Source organism: Hyaena hyaena, unplaced genomic scaffold (genome assembly GCF_003009895.1).
Source record: "Hyaena hyaena isolate Hyena2069 unplaced genomic scaffold, ASM300989v1 scaffold_42, whole genome shotgun sequence".
NCBI classification, from domain to species: domain Eukaryota; kingdom Metazoa; phylum Chordata; class Mammalia; order Carnivora; family Hyaenidae; genus Hyaena; species Hyaena hyaena.
This window is the reverse complement of record NW_024080674.1, coordinates 368,042-385,134: the sequence shown is the minus strand read 5'-3', so window position 1 is coordinate 385,134 and position 17,093 is coordinate 368,042. Positions and strand designations below refer to the sequence as shown.

Sequence of the window (17,093 nt, the reverse complement as noted above, 5' to 3'; positions counted from 1 at the left end):
GTTCTGTTGTTAGTTTCCTGAGGAACCTCCACACTGTTTTCCAGAGGGGCTGTAGCAGTTTACATTCCCACCAACAGTGTAGGAGGGTGCCCGTTTCTCCACATCCTCGCCAGCATCTCGAGTTCTCTGATTTGCTCATTTTAGCCACTCTGACTGGCGTGAGGTGGTATCTCAGTGTGGTTTTGGTTTGTATTTCCCTGATGAGGAGGGATGCTGAGCATCGTTTCATGTGTCTGTTGGCCATCTGGATGTTCTCTTTGGAGAAGTGTCTGTTCATATCTTCTGCCCATTTCTTCACTGGGTTGTTTGTTTTTCGGGTGTGGAGTTTGGTGAGTTCCTTATAGATTTGGGATATTAACCCTTTATCTGATGTCATTTGCAACTATCTTTTCCCATTCCGTTGGTTGCCTATTAGTTTTGTGGGTTGTTTCCTTTGCTGTGCAGAAGCTTTTAATCTTGATGAGGTCCCAATCATTTATTTTACTCTTGATTCCCTTGCTTTTGGGGATGTGTCAAGTAAGAAGTTGCTGCGGTGGAGCGTCCTCCAGGAGTTTAATTTGTGACACTGTTGTTCAACTCATCGTGAGGGACTGCTAATAGAATTAGGAACTCAAATTCTGAATTGTTTCAGCTGCTCTTTGACACTGGAAATCTCAGTGAATTAACCAGACTGTTCTTTGTTAGGAGAAGAAGCTAGTAAAAGGGTCAGAGATTTGAAACCAGAGTTAAGCAATTATTAAGGATATCCAGTTTTAAAGAAAGGAAAGGCTATGGGGGAAAAACAACCAGTACAAGTCATATATGGGTTGGTGACAACTTAAAGCTGAAAATTAGATGTAATAAAACCACCAGCAACAACTAGCGAGTGCGTGCTGAAGGGAGCTGTCACACAACTCCTAAATCTGGTGTCTGTCCACCCAGGTTGTCAGAGCTGTGTGATGTACTTATCTTTTTTGGTTCAGTAGTGGCTTGTGCGGATTAACTTGTCCAAATCTGGGACTTTGAAGATATTCACAAAGCCTCATATTTTTCAAGTGTGCAATCTTAGATCAGCGTACACTCATTTATAGGAGTGGATCTGACTTTGCTCCCTAGGGGACATCTGGCAGTGTCTGGAGATAATTTTGGCTGTCAACTGGAGGGGTGGGGGGAGTTTGGCAGAAGCCAGAAATGCTGCTAAACATCCTAATTGTGCAGGATTCTCCACCCCCGGCCGGCTATAAAAAATCACCTTGCGGGTTGAGTGGCTCAGTAGGTCAAGAGTCTGACACTTGGTTTTGGCTCAGGTCACTATCTTGCAGTTTTGTGGGTTTGAGCTCCTCATCATGCTCCACACTGGCAGTGTAGAGCCTGCTTGGGATCCTCTGTCTCCCTCTGTCTCTCTCTGTCGCTCCTCAACTCGTGCTGTCTCTGTCTCTCTCAAAATAAATAAATAAACTTAAAAAAATATCACCTCACCTAAAATGTCACTAGCGCCAAGATTAAGAAACCTTGATGCATAGGAGGTGAGGTACATCGCCATGGAATTTATTCTGTCATCCAATTCTCTGACAGTCTATTTATCATGAGGATTATCTGTTCTTTACGGATAGTGGGAACTACACATAGCTATTATTGTGGGAATAAAAGTGTCTTCTTTTAAATAAAAAAAAATTTAGTGAACCAAATGAAAGAAAAATGTTAAGTAAAAAGTACTACAGATGGTAAGTAGATGTGTTATATAAAATAGGAAGGAGATGGTTGAGTGAATTAATTTTAAGGAAAATAAAACCTGAGTGGGATTGTTCTCAAATTGTCATCCTTTGAACAATGTCTGGGTTACTCCAGCTCATCACACATGGCCACGTGCAGCGAGTCCTATTTCACTCCCTTTAAACAATGCTGAGATATCTAGGGTAAGTTTTTTCACATTTTTTAAAGTTTATTAATTTATTTTGAGAAAGAGTCAGAGCAAGCACCAGCAAGGAAGGGGCCGATAGAGAGAGAGGATCCCAAGCAGGCTCCGCACATCACGAACCCCGATGCAGGGCTCGAACCCACGAACCATGAGACTGTGACCTGAGCCAGAGTCGGACGCCTGACCGACTGAGCCACCCCAGGCGCCCCATTTAGGGTAAGTTTTCAGTCCTCAGATACTAGGTGGCTTTTCCAGGAGTCTTAGGATTGAGCGTGTTTGGCGGTGAAGTTGAGAGTTCACCGAAGCTCAGCCGTATTGTTTCTGCTTTGGTGTCTCTCTCTTCCTTCAGGTGGCGTCTCACACGGCCCCACTTCCGAGGCCTCGGTGCCACTTGTGGGAAAGTGCACATCTCAGCGACCCTCATTGAGGAACATTTGTTGGAGAGCTCTTTGTTGGCAGCCCCAAGTGGGAAGCCTTGTGTTGTCTGAGCCTTTATGAATATTTATGGCCTTGCTTTGCAAATTACACATAAAATACCTGGGGAACATGTTAAAGAGCAAATTTGTCTGGCCCCACCCCAGGAGGATTGGAATCAGTAGACCTTGGCTAATCTCTAGGAATCTACATAATTAACAATTATCTTGAGTGATGCTGGACCAGCTCTGAGAATCACTGATGTGTGATGGATCGCGGAATAACGAATGACCTCGACTGCACGATTGTTCTCAGAGTTTGCATTTGGTTCGTACCATGTGCTTGTATGTTACAAACAGCCTGAGCTTCCTTTTCATAAACCAAATTTAGATTTTCCTTCTCTCCTGATGAACCATGATGTAGTCTATTCCATAGTGATGCCCCAGCCAATAGTTGTGTGTGAATTTAGAGAATAGCGTTTTTGCAGTTATTTGTACCATTGCCCTTACTTCTTAATAAAACAGAAGAAAACAACAAATGAAAAAACAAAAACCCCCTCAGGGATTTAGGCATGCTGAAATTGAGGAATCTTTAGTTTGCATTCAACAACCTCTGGACTTAAGCCAGGAAAATACTGGCTCAACTGTGAAGAAAATGATCAAGTATAAAAGAATGTTAGAAGTGGTGTCATTCAAGAGTGAGTCTGAAAGTTGAGGCATAATTAGGAAATGTAAATTATCTGCTCGGTGAAAATAGTTTTGCTCCAGTGGATATATTTCCTGCATACCTTTAGCATGCTCAATTTCTAAAACATTTTCAGAGGCATGTACAAAAGAAAGGGGTTGCCAAGAGTAAATGACAGCCTATTTTCTGCACTCTTTCTTTGGACAGAGTGGCATTTATTCCCACTGTAATTACAGTCTTCTGGTAGTGGCCATATTTCACGGGAGACAGTTGTCTCATCCGTTCTTCAGACATAAGTGAGTTGTTAATAAGATTTCTATGTGTCAACCATAGTACTGGAAATGTTAATTTCCATGGTGGGGTGTTTATCCTGAAAAGGATTTTGTGTTTGTTTGTTTTTTTTTTTATATTTTTATTTATTTCTAGGAGAGAGAGAGAGACAGCGTGAGCAGGGGAGGGCCAGAGAGAGAGGGAGACACAGACTCTGAAATAGGCTCCAGGCTCTGAGCTGGCAGTCAGCACAGAGCCCGACACAGGGCTCGAACCCACGAACCGCAAGATCATGACCTAAGCGAAAGTCGGACGCTTAACTGACTAAGCCACCCAGGCGCCCCAAGGATTTTGTGTTTGAACTCTTACCAATCAATGTGACTCTTATAACTTGGCTTCTTAAAGTTCCTTAGTCCATTGGTTCATTAGACTGTGGTGTGATAGCAACAGAAAGAAAACCGACAAATGTAAGTAAATGTTACTAGATTTGGTTGTAATTTTAAGATTTTGCTTAAATATTTCTACATTTTTCCACTTAAAAAATTTAAGTATTTCATTTTGAGATAATTGTAGGTTTGTGTCCAATTGTAAGAAATGCTACACAAAGATCCATTACTCTTTCCCCAGTTTCTCTGATTGATAATATCTTCAAAGCTATCGTGCAACATCATAACCAAGATATTGACATTAACACAGTCAAGATACAGGACAGTTCCATTGCTGCAAGATTCCTCACGCTCCCCTTTTGTCAACATAGTACGTCCCATCTCCAACCCCTGACAATCACAGATCTGTTTTCCATTTCTGTCATTTTGTCACTTCAAGAATGCTGTGAATGTGGTCCTACAGGATGTAACCTTTTGAATTTCACTCCCCCCCCCACCTACTTAGTATCATTATCTGAAGACTCATTCAAATTGTTGCAGTGTTGATAGTTAAATTGTTTTTATAGCTAAGAAGTGGATCATGATATAGATGTACCACATTAGCCCATTGAAGAATATATGGGTGTTTCCAGTTTTGCATGAACAAGTTATGTTCAAACTGTGTGTGGGGGATGGGGAAGTGTGGATTTCCCTGGGATAGATTCTTAAGAAAGCAGCTGTGGGTCATATGTTGCTTGTTTAGTTTTTAAAGAACTGCCCAGCTGTGTTTCAAAATGCCTATACCATTCTACATTCCTACCAGCAAAGTACAAGCACCTAATTTATCCTTTTCAGCATTTGGTAGTGGTATCATTATTTTTTATTTCAGCCAATCTGAGAGATGTGTAGTGATATTTCATTGTGGTTTTAGTTTACATTTACCTGATGATTAATGATATTGAACATTTTTTCATGTGCTATTTCATCATATGTGCCTCCTTCTTGGTGAAATGTATGTTTATGGTTTTTTTTGTAAGCCAATTTTGTAATTGGCTTGTTTGATTCTTTATTATTGGATTTTAAGAGTTCTTTATGTATCTAGATACTAATCCTTTGTCAGATACGCGGTTTGCAAATATTTCCTTCCATCTGTAACTTGCCTTTACATCCCCTTTACAGGGTTTTTCACAGAGCAAAAGTTTTAAGCTTTGAGGAAGTACAAGTTGTTTTTTGGTTTTTGTTTTGTTTTGTTTTGTTTTATGGATTGTGCTTTTGGTATGAAGTCTAAGAATTCTTTGAAGTCTAAGAATTCTTTGTCCAGACCATGATCCCAAACACTTTTTTTTCCCTCAAGTTTTATAGTTTTGTTTTATATTTAAGTCCATTTTGAGTTTATTTTTGTTTAAGATGATTGTTTTAGGTTAAGGTGTTTGGTTTTTTGTGTGTACTTTTTTTTGGTTTATTTGGCTTTTTTCCTATGGCTAATCAATTATTCCAGTGCTCTGTCTGTTTGAAAGTTGTACCCTTTCTCTTTGCCTTTCCACTTCTGTCTCCATGTTTTTATATCTCTTGATAAGTTCAATGACTGTACAAGATGAAAGCCAATAATTGATTTTAATTGTACTGTTTTACTGATACCTCTGGATATTTAAGAAATAACAGTTCTCTTTCATTTAATTTACAGTATTAGTTTTTATTAAGCAAAACAAAAGCCCAAAACCCCCACTTTTATGCACTTTCTCATGTCATTAGAAATTCCTTCTGAAATTTGTTTCAAATAAAATACCTATATTATTCTGTAGACAGATAACATACACATTATTGGTGTTATGTAATGGATTATATATATTATGTATATTATATTACAGCATTTTTAATGTAATGACTACCTATGTTATACGTCAGTATTATATTTTATATCATATTAGGGACTACATACTTATTATATGTAATAGAAGTATGATAATTAAGTTTGTCATTCCTTATTGTTGAATATTTAGTAGTTTCTATTTATTATTATTATAAATAATATAATGCTAGGATTATATTACACATTCAGCAGGGTGAGGCACACATCTTACCCTCTGTGTTCAGAGGAAAACTTCAAAGTGGAGCGGATTTCATTTTCTTTTTACTATCTGAAACAAAACAAAACAATGAATTACTATTTCGTTCATCCAGTGAGTAGAGAGAAATGGAATCTATTCAGCTTTGAAGATAAGTAGTAGCAAACCTGAATTCTTCATCCATCTGCCAGTTACTAATAAAATTGTAGAAGGCATTTTCAATTGAGTATGGTTTGAATGACCAAATGTTTTATGTGGACTTTGTTTGGTTTCTTCTTACTAGCTCCAAGGTTCTTAAATTTTATAGCGCATAAAATTTATTTATGGGTTGACTATACAAAACCACCTAAATATGGTACTTAGAAGGTGATTTACGAGTCAGGGAGATAATAGTGATTGAATAGTTCCCACCTGTCTGCACTTGGATGCAGAATTCCTCCTTCAATGTTGGCCTGCATTTGGGTTCTTTCTTTAGAATAGATTCTTACTCTTTTCAGGTTCTTTATATTTGTTGTCATATGGCCTTTAGAGGTCACCAGCAGCATATAAGAGTGCCACACAGATCTTTCCCATTAACAAATATTATCATTAATATGAATCCTTATTAATTTTTAGGTTAAAACATCTCATTTTGTTTTTGGAGAACATTGTTTTTCATATACTCATTAGCTCTTTGCACTTTCCTCTCCTCGGCATGATTAATATTTTAGTGTTTAATTTAAGTGTATGCTGGTTATTTTAATCAGGGAAGCTATGGTGGCTAGAATCAGAACTCCATTCGGCCTCGCTCGATTAAGAGTGTTGTTGGTGGGCCCCTAGGGACACAGATGATTTCCAAGAAAACCAAGGGAAGGCTGAGATCCCAAAGTCAGCAGCAGAAAGATGACAAAGAACTAAAATGTCTCTTTCGTCTGGGGTAGAAATTACCTAGTTCTCTGTACCAGGTTCCACTGCCTAACTGTTAGGCACATGATCCAGCATGGTCACCAACCTCAGTTTATAACCTACTAGTGTTGATCTCTCAACTCAGACTGCCACTCAGTCTGGCAATAATCTTTGAGTCTCTGGGTTAGATTTTCTGAAGGAGATTTTGGTTGGTGTTAATCAGTCATTTATTAGTTAGTCCAGTGTCTGGCCCACTCTTGACCATCAGTTATGAGGAATGTCATATGACACATAAGGGCTCTCTGTCGGACTGTCAGTGAAGTCTTCAGTGTATATTGGGCCCATGAGTTCCATATTTAATTCCATTTGAAATGAGAGCATGTGTCATGAATCCCTATGTTATTTGTGCTGATTTGGGATTTTTTTTTTTTTTTTTATCTCTGGGACTTTTCCCGAAATGTTTTTACTGATACTGTTATTGAAATGTTAAGAAATTTGCTTTTAAATATTCCTTTTCATTTGATTCCAGGAATTGAATGACATAACACACCTGTTGTGGAAACAATTTTGGGTTTAAAATTTTTATTTTCCCAAAGTACCATCACATGTATGGTTTATGAATTCACTTTACAGGTGAAAACATCAAAGAGAAAACATTTAAATGCAAATGCCAGTGATATCTGAGTCAGTGATGCTGAACTCTGTCTTTGTATTTCCTTCCAGATATATCAGCGATGCTGGCTAGTATTCAAGAAAGCTTCAAGCAAAGGTCCAAAAAGACTGGAGAAATTTTCCGATGAACGTGCTGCATATTTTAGGTGTTACCATAAGGTAAAACTTGATTGTTGTAGCTTTCTAGAAATCTTTTCAGAAGTAGGTAACTTGAGTCATTGCAGCTGAAAACTTGCCTAGATTATTTAGCAAAGGTACAAATAAGGCTTTTGCCAAGGACAAAACATACTTAAGTTACTATCTGCTTGTTAATTGTTTAAAATAATTGACTAATGTAAAGTCACTCTTCTGGTTTCCTTCTATTTGTTGTTGTTTTTCCAATCTCTACTGTAGAATTTACCAAGTTCTTTTGTAAATGTTCAGTTTGCACAATAAACCCAACACCCAACATTGAAGACCCTTGAGGGTAAAGATTAGGTCTCTGTGCTTCTAGCACATCTAATGCCCTGATGCAGATTAGATCCTCATTCAGTGCTTGGAATGTGGGATGAGGAGGGAGGAGAGGAACCTGGAAAATGGGTGGTTGGTGAAGGAAGAGGAATTTCTACTCATTAGTTTATTTTTTAAGCTTCATGACTACGTTTAATTCAGACTTGCACTTTATCTTTTATTTATTTTTATTTTTTTAAGTTTATTTGTTTTGAGAGAGAAAGAGAGAGTGAGCAGGGGAAAGGCAGAGAGAGAGGGAGAGAATCCCAAGCAGACTCCACATTGTCAGTGCAGAGCCCAATGCAGGGCTCAAACTCATGAACTATGAGATCATGACCTGAGCTAAAACCAAGAGTTGGATGCTCAACCAACTGAGCCACCCAGGAATACCCAGACCAGCAGTTTAAATAGTGGTAGTGAGGTTTCCTCTTTAAAAAGTAATTGTGTATTAAAATACATACTTAAGGAGTAGAAAATTAATGATTTATTAGACCTATCTTTCCCTCCACGGGGCATGTTCTCCATAGCCCTTGTTAATGGGCAGCCTATGTATTTTCTCTTTTCATGAAAATATGTAAAAAGGCATGGTTCACTTCTTTTTCCCCAACGTGCTGGTTATTTCCATATTAGGAAAACATGGACTACTCTTGTCTATGGATGAATTATGTTTATTGTTATGATAGAACACTTTAATAGTTTGTTTTCTATCTTGAGATTCTTATCCTTATTTGGTGAGTTTTTATCAAGAATGAGTCTACTTGCCATTTAAAATTTTATGTGTAACCAGTAGATTCATTAGCACAGAAATTTGGTTAGGTGACGGGAAGCGAAAAATCTTTCCTTTTTTATGCAAAATCTCTGCAGGTGATGACTTTACAACATCTTATTAAGGGCCTGTGTTGACACCTTGGTTTATCCAATAATGAAAAGCCATAGGGCAAACTGTGTTCCTTCTCAATTTAGAGAAATAAAGCATATGCTGTGCTTTATGGGCACATCTGCACATACATAAGGAAAGAAGAAGTACAGAACAAGATTTTAGATACATAAGGAAAGGAGTCAAGAATAGCATCTTCCATGTGGTCCATTTCTGCACCATCTCATTATGGAGTTCCATATTGCAAGGTCAGCTTCATTCCCAGCCTACGGTTTCCATAAGGGAGAACCTAAGGAAACCTCTTCATCAACCTGGAATTTGCCCTGCCATTTATGCCATTTATGTTCCATATGCCAGATATTTCCATGATTCAGATAATGGTTTTTGTCCTCAGGCAAGAGTCGTTGAGTTGCAAATCTATTAGTTAGGAGCAGTGATCCTTGAAGCCATTGATAGCATATCTTTGAACCCTTGCAAATAATCTTGAGCCAATCTCACAATTTCTAGAACACCAGAAGCTACTGGTGTCCAGACGTTTTTGGACCAGTTATATTAGGTCCCAGTTATTCCATATATGTCCATTGTCTTCCCTAATAACAAGATGGCGAACAATGATACAGGAATGGCTTGCTTCATTTTCACTTGAGAGGCCTTGCCTTAAGAGGGAACTCAGAATGCCCAAGGCAAGGTTTGGTTTATCTATAGGACAAAAGCAGAGTCTTTTCCATTTTTCCCTTCGTTAACTGCCCCTGATGGCTTCCTTCTACCTTTCAGGTCCATCAGACCCTGGTGGCAGATGCCCTACCTTGATTGACTATTTTCTTTACCATTCTTCATTATAATTAACAAGATTATCTAAAGGCGTCATCTCCTAGGTGACCAGAAGTTGTGGTTATACCTCACCTCTACTCTCTAGAACCTCAACCTGTCTTTAAATTTACAATTCACCATCTTCCAAAATATGGTGTCATGTTTATGTTGCCCAAAATTCATGTGTTGAAGCCTAGCCCCCAGTATGATGGTGTTTGGAGATGAGGCCTTTGGGAGGTAGATAGATCATGAGGGTAGAACCCTCATGATTAGAATTAGTGTACTGACAAAAGTGACCCCAAGGAGCTCCTTCCTTCCTTCTTCCATGTGAGGACACAGCCATCTGTGAACCAGGAGGTTGGCTCTTACCAGACACTGAATCTTCCAGTGCCAATCCCTTGGGCTTCCCTGCCTCCAGGACTATGAGAAACAAATTTCTGTTGTTTACAAGCCACCTCATCTTTGGTAATTCGTTACAGCAGCCCTGATGGACTAAGACACCATCAGACTCTTGTCCTGTCTAGTCATTGTGTGTGACCACTAATGGTGATCAGTCCTTTCTTGTTTCAGTAGAGTTCCAGATACAGCCAGAAATACCCGATTCCCCACAATCCCCTATACCTCATGTAGAGAAATAAAGAAATAGGCTACGCTTTGCTTATAGACCTTCCCATAACGAAGAGAAGGAGGACAGGTGAGGAATGCTTTGTAGGAACTCTCCAAATCCAGTTGGTCAGCAAGTGGTGTTGGCTCTGTGTTCATCAAGCCAACAAGTGTAGACACTTCAGACATTCTCACAACCTCTGTTGCTACTACTATGGTCTAATCCATGGGGCTCCCTAATGCCCGGCCCTCTAGAGTCTATTCAAAACACTTACATCACATCATGGTACTCTACGCAAACCCTCAGCCAAGTCTTTATTTTTGTTTTTCTTTAAATTTTTTTAATGTGTATTTATTTTTGAGAGAGAGAGAGAAAGAGAGCACGAGTGGGGGAGGAGCAGAAAGAGAAGGTGACACAGAATCTGAAGCAGGCTTCTTGCCTTGAGGGCAAAGCCTGCCATGGGGCTCTAACTCACCAACCATGAGATCACGACCTGAACCGAAGTTGGATGTTCAACCAGCTGAGCCACCCAGGTGCCCCATCAGCCAAGACTACACAGTCACAAGATTTGACCCCCTGCCCGCAGTTTCACTTCATCTGCTTAGTTCCCTCAGTCCTCTTTGTTGTACTACAGGCACCCTGGGCTCTTTGCTTTCCTGAGCGCATGCCACTCACATTTCTAGCTTAGAACTCCTTCTTTCCTTTCCTTGGAATGCTCTCCCCAAAAATCTCCAAATAGCTCATTTCCTTATATTCATTGTTCAGGTCATTGCTCAAATTCTTCCCCTAAGAGGGGCTGTTCCTTGATTTCTTATTTAAAATAGAATCCTGGGGCGCCTGGGTGGCTCAGTCAGTTAAGTGTCCTCCTCTTGATCGCGGCTCAGATCACGACCTCATGGGTCATGAGTTCAAGCCGCACATTGGGCTCCTTGCTGATAGCATGGAGCCTGCTTGGGATTTTGTCTATCCCTCTCCCTCCCCTGCTCTCTCTTTCTCTCTCAAAATAAATAAATAAAAACTTTTTAAAAATAATAAATCCTTTGACACACCCCCACCTTTCTTCTTTATGTTTCTCTTCAATACTTACTACTACATGTATATTTATTTGGTTATTTCTTATTGTGTTCTTCACACCACCACCATAAAATAAGGTCCCCAACATCAGATTTTGTATTTGTTTGGTGGCTGGGGGGAAGCATGGTTCGCTATTAGTTATCTTGACTAATACATAGTAGACATTTTTTAACTATTGGTTGAGAGGCAATGCATGTTATTAACAGATGGGATGGAGTACATACAAATAAAATAAAAGTCATACTTTTATTTAGCTTACCAAAGGAAATCTGTGCCTGAGACACTTGAAGCCAGGAAAAGGAATTTTGAATTGGAAGATATTGAGTGGATTAGTGTTGGAGGCAGAAAAAGCCAGGGTTGGGGAGTTTTAGGAGGAGAGACTCAATAGTAAAACCAAAGTGGATTGTAAAGATCCTCCCTAACTGTGAACCTAGTAAGAGAAGAGAAGGTCAAGGACAAATTTGCCCTATTTTAGACTTCTACCTGCTGGCTTTGGAATTTAATATGTAAATCTTTGGGGATGGTGGTAAGCTACATTCTCTTTCATCCATAATAATCATTAACTAAAGTTCAAAGCATTAGGATGGAAGAATTATCTACATTAAGTCTACAAGACCTTGATGAGTTCCTGTAGTCATTCATTCTCCTTACTCTATCAGATCTGATACATTTAGTATTAATCTCTCAGGAGCATATAAAAAGGCAGAATAACTCTGCAATATGCATTTTTTTATCTAAATGCTGTGTAATTTATGAATCTTGATAGTAAAATACTGAGGTTATAAGGAGCACACCATGACCAGATTTTAGAATTTATTGGAATATAAATAAAGCAATTTCTGAAAGAAATGAGGAACTGTCCATTATGCTGTTTGGTCAATACAGAGATGATGTAGCATCATTTCTGTAAGCTATCTGTAGCTGAGAGCTACAGCACCTCTTTCATTTCATTCCTAGAGATATTTTTAAGAGACAAAATGCCACTTTTTGCATAACTGAACCTTATTAAAAGTTTTAAAATAGGAAATTGACTGCATAATTTTAAAAGTTGGTGCCTTCCTCACTGAAAATGTAACTAAATATGATCTCCTGAAAAAAATTGGAAAATAAATACATGAATAATGCACATACAGTGCAATTCACTTTTCATTTCTTTCCCTCTTGCACGAAGTTCCCCTCCAGCACCGCAGCTGTCAGAGATAGCTGTGAAATTGATTAACTGTAATTGCAACAATATTAATACTCCAGTGACTTTAAATATAGTTCCTGACCTTTTGGTTAAAGGCAAGTTCACTGTTTTCATTCAGGAAATCAGAGTTGTTCTTCCCAACCAGAAGGGGTTGAGCATTTCTATGAATAGTTTTACCTTTTCAAGATGAATAACAATTGGAAGGCAATCTTGAGTGGAAGGAAAACCATCTATTGCTTTTGAGACCAAGGTGAATGTGGACTGGGAAGTATGCCAGCCCCAGATTTGGGAAATCTGCTTTCTAATCCCGGCTTTGCCACTCTATGTGTATGGTGGTTTGCTTAACTCTGCAGAAGTGACCTCTGCGTAAAGATAAACTGGGGCGTATTGAACATTGTAAGAGTTATTTGAGCAAAAATGGGTTCAAATTGTGCAGCATCAAACTGGAAGGGGTAGGAGATGCCCACTAACGGGAGTTGGGGAGGGACTTTTCTAGTGAAAAGGAGGAGGCAAAGTGAGGCAGTTACTGATGGGCTATAGCTTAAAGCCTAGTTGCCTGGGATTGGTTGTTCTTAGTGTTTGACTTCATTGCCTTGAGGCATTTACAGGGTTAGGATTTGGTTTGCTTCCATATTCTCTCTGGGCATTACAGCCACGTGATCCTAATGGCCTCCTTGTTTAATTAATTTAACACCTCTGAGCACGTCACATCATGGCTTCCTCATCATCACACATTGCTGAGCCTGCAGGATTCAGTTCACTTTGGGCCAGAAGACACTTCTAGTAGATCCTTTAATTGAATGTTTCCCAAAATATGTGCCAGCGGCTCTGGCAGAGGAGACTTTCAGAAGGACCAGGCTTTTGCAGTCAAAGAAGTTGGGCAACTGCAACATTTCCATCCATTCTTGAGATTCATAATCCATGGTAGCTTACAGAGGATCTGAGGAGGCCAAAAGTTAGGACACCTGAGTAGCCTTGAGTCAGCATTTCCCAAACCATGGAGCTACCTTTTTATTTTTAATCATATGTTCCATGGAACAAATAAACTTAATTCTAAGGAACACAGTTTAGGATATGCTGCTTTCGTGTCTTACCTTGTCTGTTAAATGTTCATTTGTCCTGTGAGCAAGTAGAGATGGCCATTCATACTTCACTATGATGATCGGGTTAACTATGAATAAGTGTGAATGTATCTGTAAAATGGGAGACCCTCTCAATGCATAGAGTAATCACTGTTATTATTTTTGCCAAAGAGTTACTTGTTCTATTGTTCTTTCCTTCCTTAACAGTTGTTGGTTTCTGCAAAACTAGGTTTTAGGTTCCTCGCAGTAAGCTAGCATCCCCACAATTATTTCTCTGGAATTTCCACCAGCTTATCACTCGTGCGTGCGTGTGTGTGTGTGTGTGTGTGATAACTTCTTCTGTACTAATGACTCATTCTTGTTTACCCTGCTTCTCTTTCTTCTAAAACATTTCCTCTTGTGATAGATCTGTCTATAACACACCTTTTCAAAATCTTATAATATATCATAGCCCCCTGTTTTGAATACTCACATGCCTGCTTTGGAGTCATTCCCTCTTTGTGCAAGAAACTACCCACAGACTCTGTTCTGGAAGCTTCCTTCACTTATGCCAGTGAGAACATGCCTCTTGACATCTCCACAGATTTAATTATAACTTATTACTTGGATGCTTTTCCCGGTTGGTAAGAGGCTTCCACACCCACATTTCTTAGGCAGAGGTAGAATGGGTAGAAGGGGGTATCTGTAGTACCTAGACCGCATTTTCCTTTTTTAAGTACTCAGGGAGATAAAGGTACGCACCAGTGTGCCAAAGGCTCCTGACATATGTTCAAAATTGGATGAGCTATCTTTCCTACCCAAGGTTGGTTCCTTTCTGCAGTCCCGTGTTCCAGGGTAAGGCGCTGATAGCTGTTCTGTTATTCAGGGCAGAAGCGAAGGAATCGTCCTGGATTTACCCTCTTCCTTATCCCCTCTCCCGTCTCCTGTCCAGTCCGTCACCACATTTACTCATGCTCCTGCCCTTGCGCAGATACCCTTCCTTCCCTGGTCCATGTGGCAGACACTAATGATCCCTCAAAGTCTCTTCTGTGTCTTTACCTCCCCTTCATTCTTCCTGATGCACCCCAAGTCAGCGTGTCTTCTGGGCCCCTTCTGCCTGGATACACTGATCACACTGAAAGCAATGGTCTGATGCTGGGGGCAGACTCTGTCTGGTTGCTGCTGACCCCTGAATCATACCCTTCTTTGTGGGTGGTGGACGGCAGAGTTGTAGCTGAACACAAGGCTACCCAAAGAAAAGACCCCTATGTCATGAGGTATGGCTATCTGACTAAATCCTGACCCGAGGGGGTGAAGCAGGGAAGAATGCATGTCCTTCATCTCCTTCTCTTTCCTGCTGATTAGAAAATGGACATTAGCCATCTTGGCCCACAACATGGAAAAGACCGTGGGTTGAGGATGGCAAAGCATCAGGACGTGTCCCGTCAGAGTGTAGAGGGAGATGTCTGGGTCTGGTCCGTGCTCCCGACACCATATGTCCTAGTCTGGTTCAGGCTACAGCATCGACATGTCATAGACAGGTGGCTCATTCGATAGGAATTCACATCTCACAGTTCTGGAGGTTGAAAGTCCAAGATCAGGGAGCCAGCACGGTCAGGTTCTGGTGAAGGCCCTCTTCTGGGTTTTAGACGTTGACCTCTCAGTGTGTCTGCGTGTGGTGGAAGGGGTGAGGGAGCTCTCTGGATTCTCTTTTATAAAAGCAATGATTCCATTCATGAGTTCTCCACCTTTGTGATCAACTCACTTCTAATACCATCACATCAGGCATTGGGTTTCAAACATACTAATTTTGTGGTGGTTTTTAATTTCTTAAATATTTATTTATTTTTGAGAGAGAGACAGAGTGTGAACGGGGGAGGGGTGGAGTGAGAGGGAGACACAGAATCCCAAGCAGGCTCCAGGCTCTGAGCTAGCTGTCAGCACAGAGCCTGATGTGGGGCTCGAACCCATGAACTGGGAGATCATATCCTGAGCTGAAGTTGGACGCTTCACTGACTAAGCCACCCAGTCACCCCATCAACATATGAATTTGGGAAGGACACACATATTCAGCCTATTGCACCAAAGGCCAGCCTTGGACTATATTTTTCTCATGTGAAAGGAATAACTCTTCTCTTGTTCAAACCTTATAATCTTGGATTTTTCTCTCATGTGCAGCAGAGAACTGATAGAGATTACCGTAAGTGACAGAGACAGTTAAATAATATTTTCCGCATTTTCCAGTGCACTCTAGGTAGGGAACTCTGTTACTCACAGCCAAGAGTATCTTGCTATGGTCACTGTCTGTTGGACTGTAATTTCCTTGCAGGTGGGAACTGCACTTTCTTCAGCTCTGTGTGTCCTCGGTCCAGCACAGTGTATGGTGCAGGGGATGCTTTGGATCCCAAGGATGCCTAAGGTGCCCAGGAAATGATTTGGGGCCTAGTTATACCAGTACTGTGCTGTAGAAGCGTTAGGAAGCCCTTTGGTATATTGAGAATAAGAAGAGCTGGGTGCGGGGGCGCCTGGGTGGCTTAGTCGGTTAAGCGTCTGACTTTCACTTGGGTCATGATCTTGCGGTTCGTGGGTTCGAGCCCCGCGTCGGGCTCTGTGCTGACTGCCAGCTCAGAGCCTGGAGCCTGTTTCAGAGGCTGTGACTCCCTCTCTCTCTGACCCTCCCCTGCTCACGCTGTCTCTCTCTCTCTCTCCTAGAAATAAATAAAACATTTAAAAAAAAAGAAGAGCTGGGTGAATCATGCCAAATTCTCGGTCATTAGAATTTACCGCATGGTTCTGTCTTGTGGAGACTGCCTCACCATCAAGACAGCCCTGTCACCGTGGTACAGATATTTCAAGTTTTAAAAAGCTACATCAAATATACACAAGGTTTAAACAATCAAATGATATCGAAGGGCTTCTGATGAAAATTAACCTCTGCGTGCTTCACCTCTCTCCTCCTATTGTGGGCTGAATTGTGTCTCCTAAAAAAAAAAGAAATGTTCAAGTCCTAACCCTCAGTGCCTGTAAATGTGGCCTCATTTGGGAAATAGGGTCTTTGTAGATGTCATCGGTTTAGGATGAGGTTCCTGGGTCTGGGTGGTCCCTAATTCAGTGGCTGGTGTGCTGGTGAGAAAAGACACAACACACATGGGGAAGCAGGCTGAAGATGGGGCAGAGATTGGAATGGAACAGACACGGGGCTGAATAGGGGATGCTGGAGACGTGGGTCCACATCTGGAACAGACTCTCCCTCAGAGTCTTCACTAGGAAGCAGCCCCACTGGCAAATCTGATTTGGGACTTAGGCCTGTAGAGAGAAGACATTTCTGTTGCTCAAGGCACCCAGTTTCTGATGCCTTGTTATGGCGGTCTTAGGAAAGTCACACACCTCTCCAGACCAAATCACTACTTTCACGACTTGCTCTCATTTTCCTGTTAGTTGCCTCTGTAACTCTACATTATATGTTTATCCCTGTCTTATCAGCCTCCGACATTATGAACAGATTCTTCACTTTAGGAAGTTCACGATGTGGCTCATCGTGATACAGTCTCTCACCAACTCTTTCCTTTTCCTTATGAATTCTGATGACTACGTTATTTTAAGGAACCATTCTACCGATTGTAGGTAACATCCAGTGACTACTGAAATGTTGGTGCCTTTCCCCAATAACGTTAGAAAATATTTCTTGACACACAGCTTCGTAAGATGAAGGTAGTGTGGACTCGACCCTTGTCTC

The 17,093-nt window shown here is 40.6% G+C and overlaps 1 protein-coding gene across 1 annotated transcript in view; it reads left to right on the top strand.

The window, feature by feature from the left end:
• DOK5 (docking protein 5) overlaps positions 1 to 17,093 on the top strand; it is a 158,665-nt gene that overhangs the window by 64,443 nt on the left and 77,129 nt on the right. Inside the window, exon 2 of the mRNA XM_039230028.1 lies at positions 7,305 to 7,412. Coding sequence (XP_039085959.1) covers positions 7,305 to 7,412 — 108 coding nt within the window. The remainder of the gene's footprint in view (positions 1 to 7,304; positions 7,413 to 17,093) is intronic.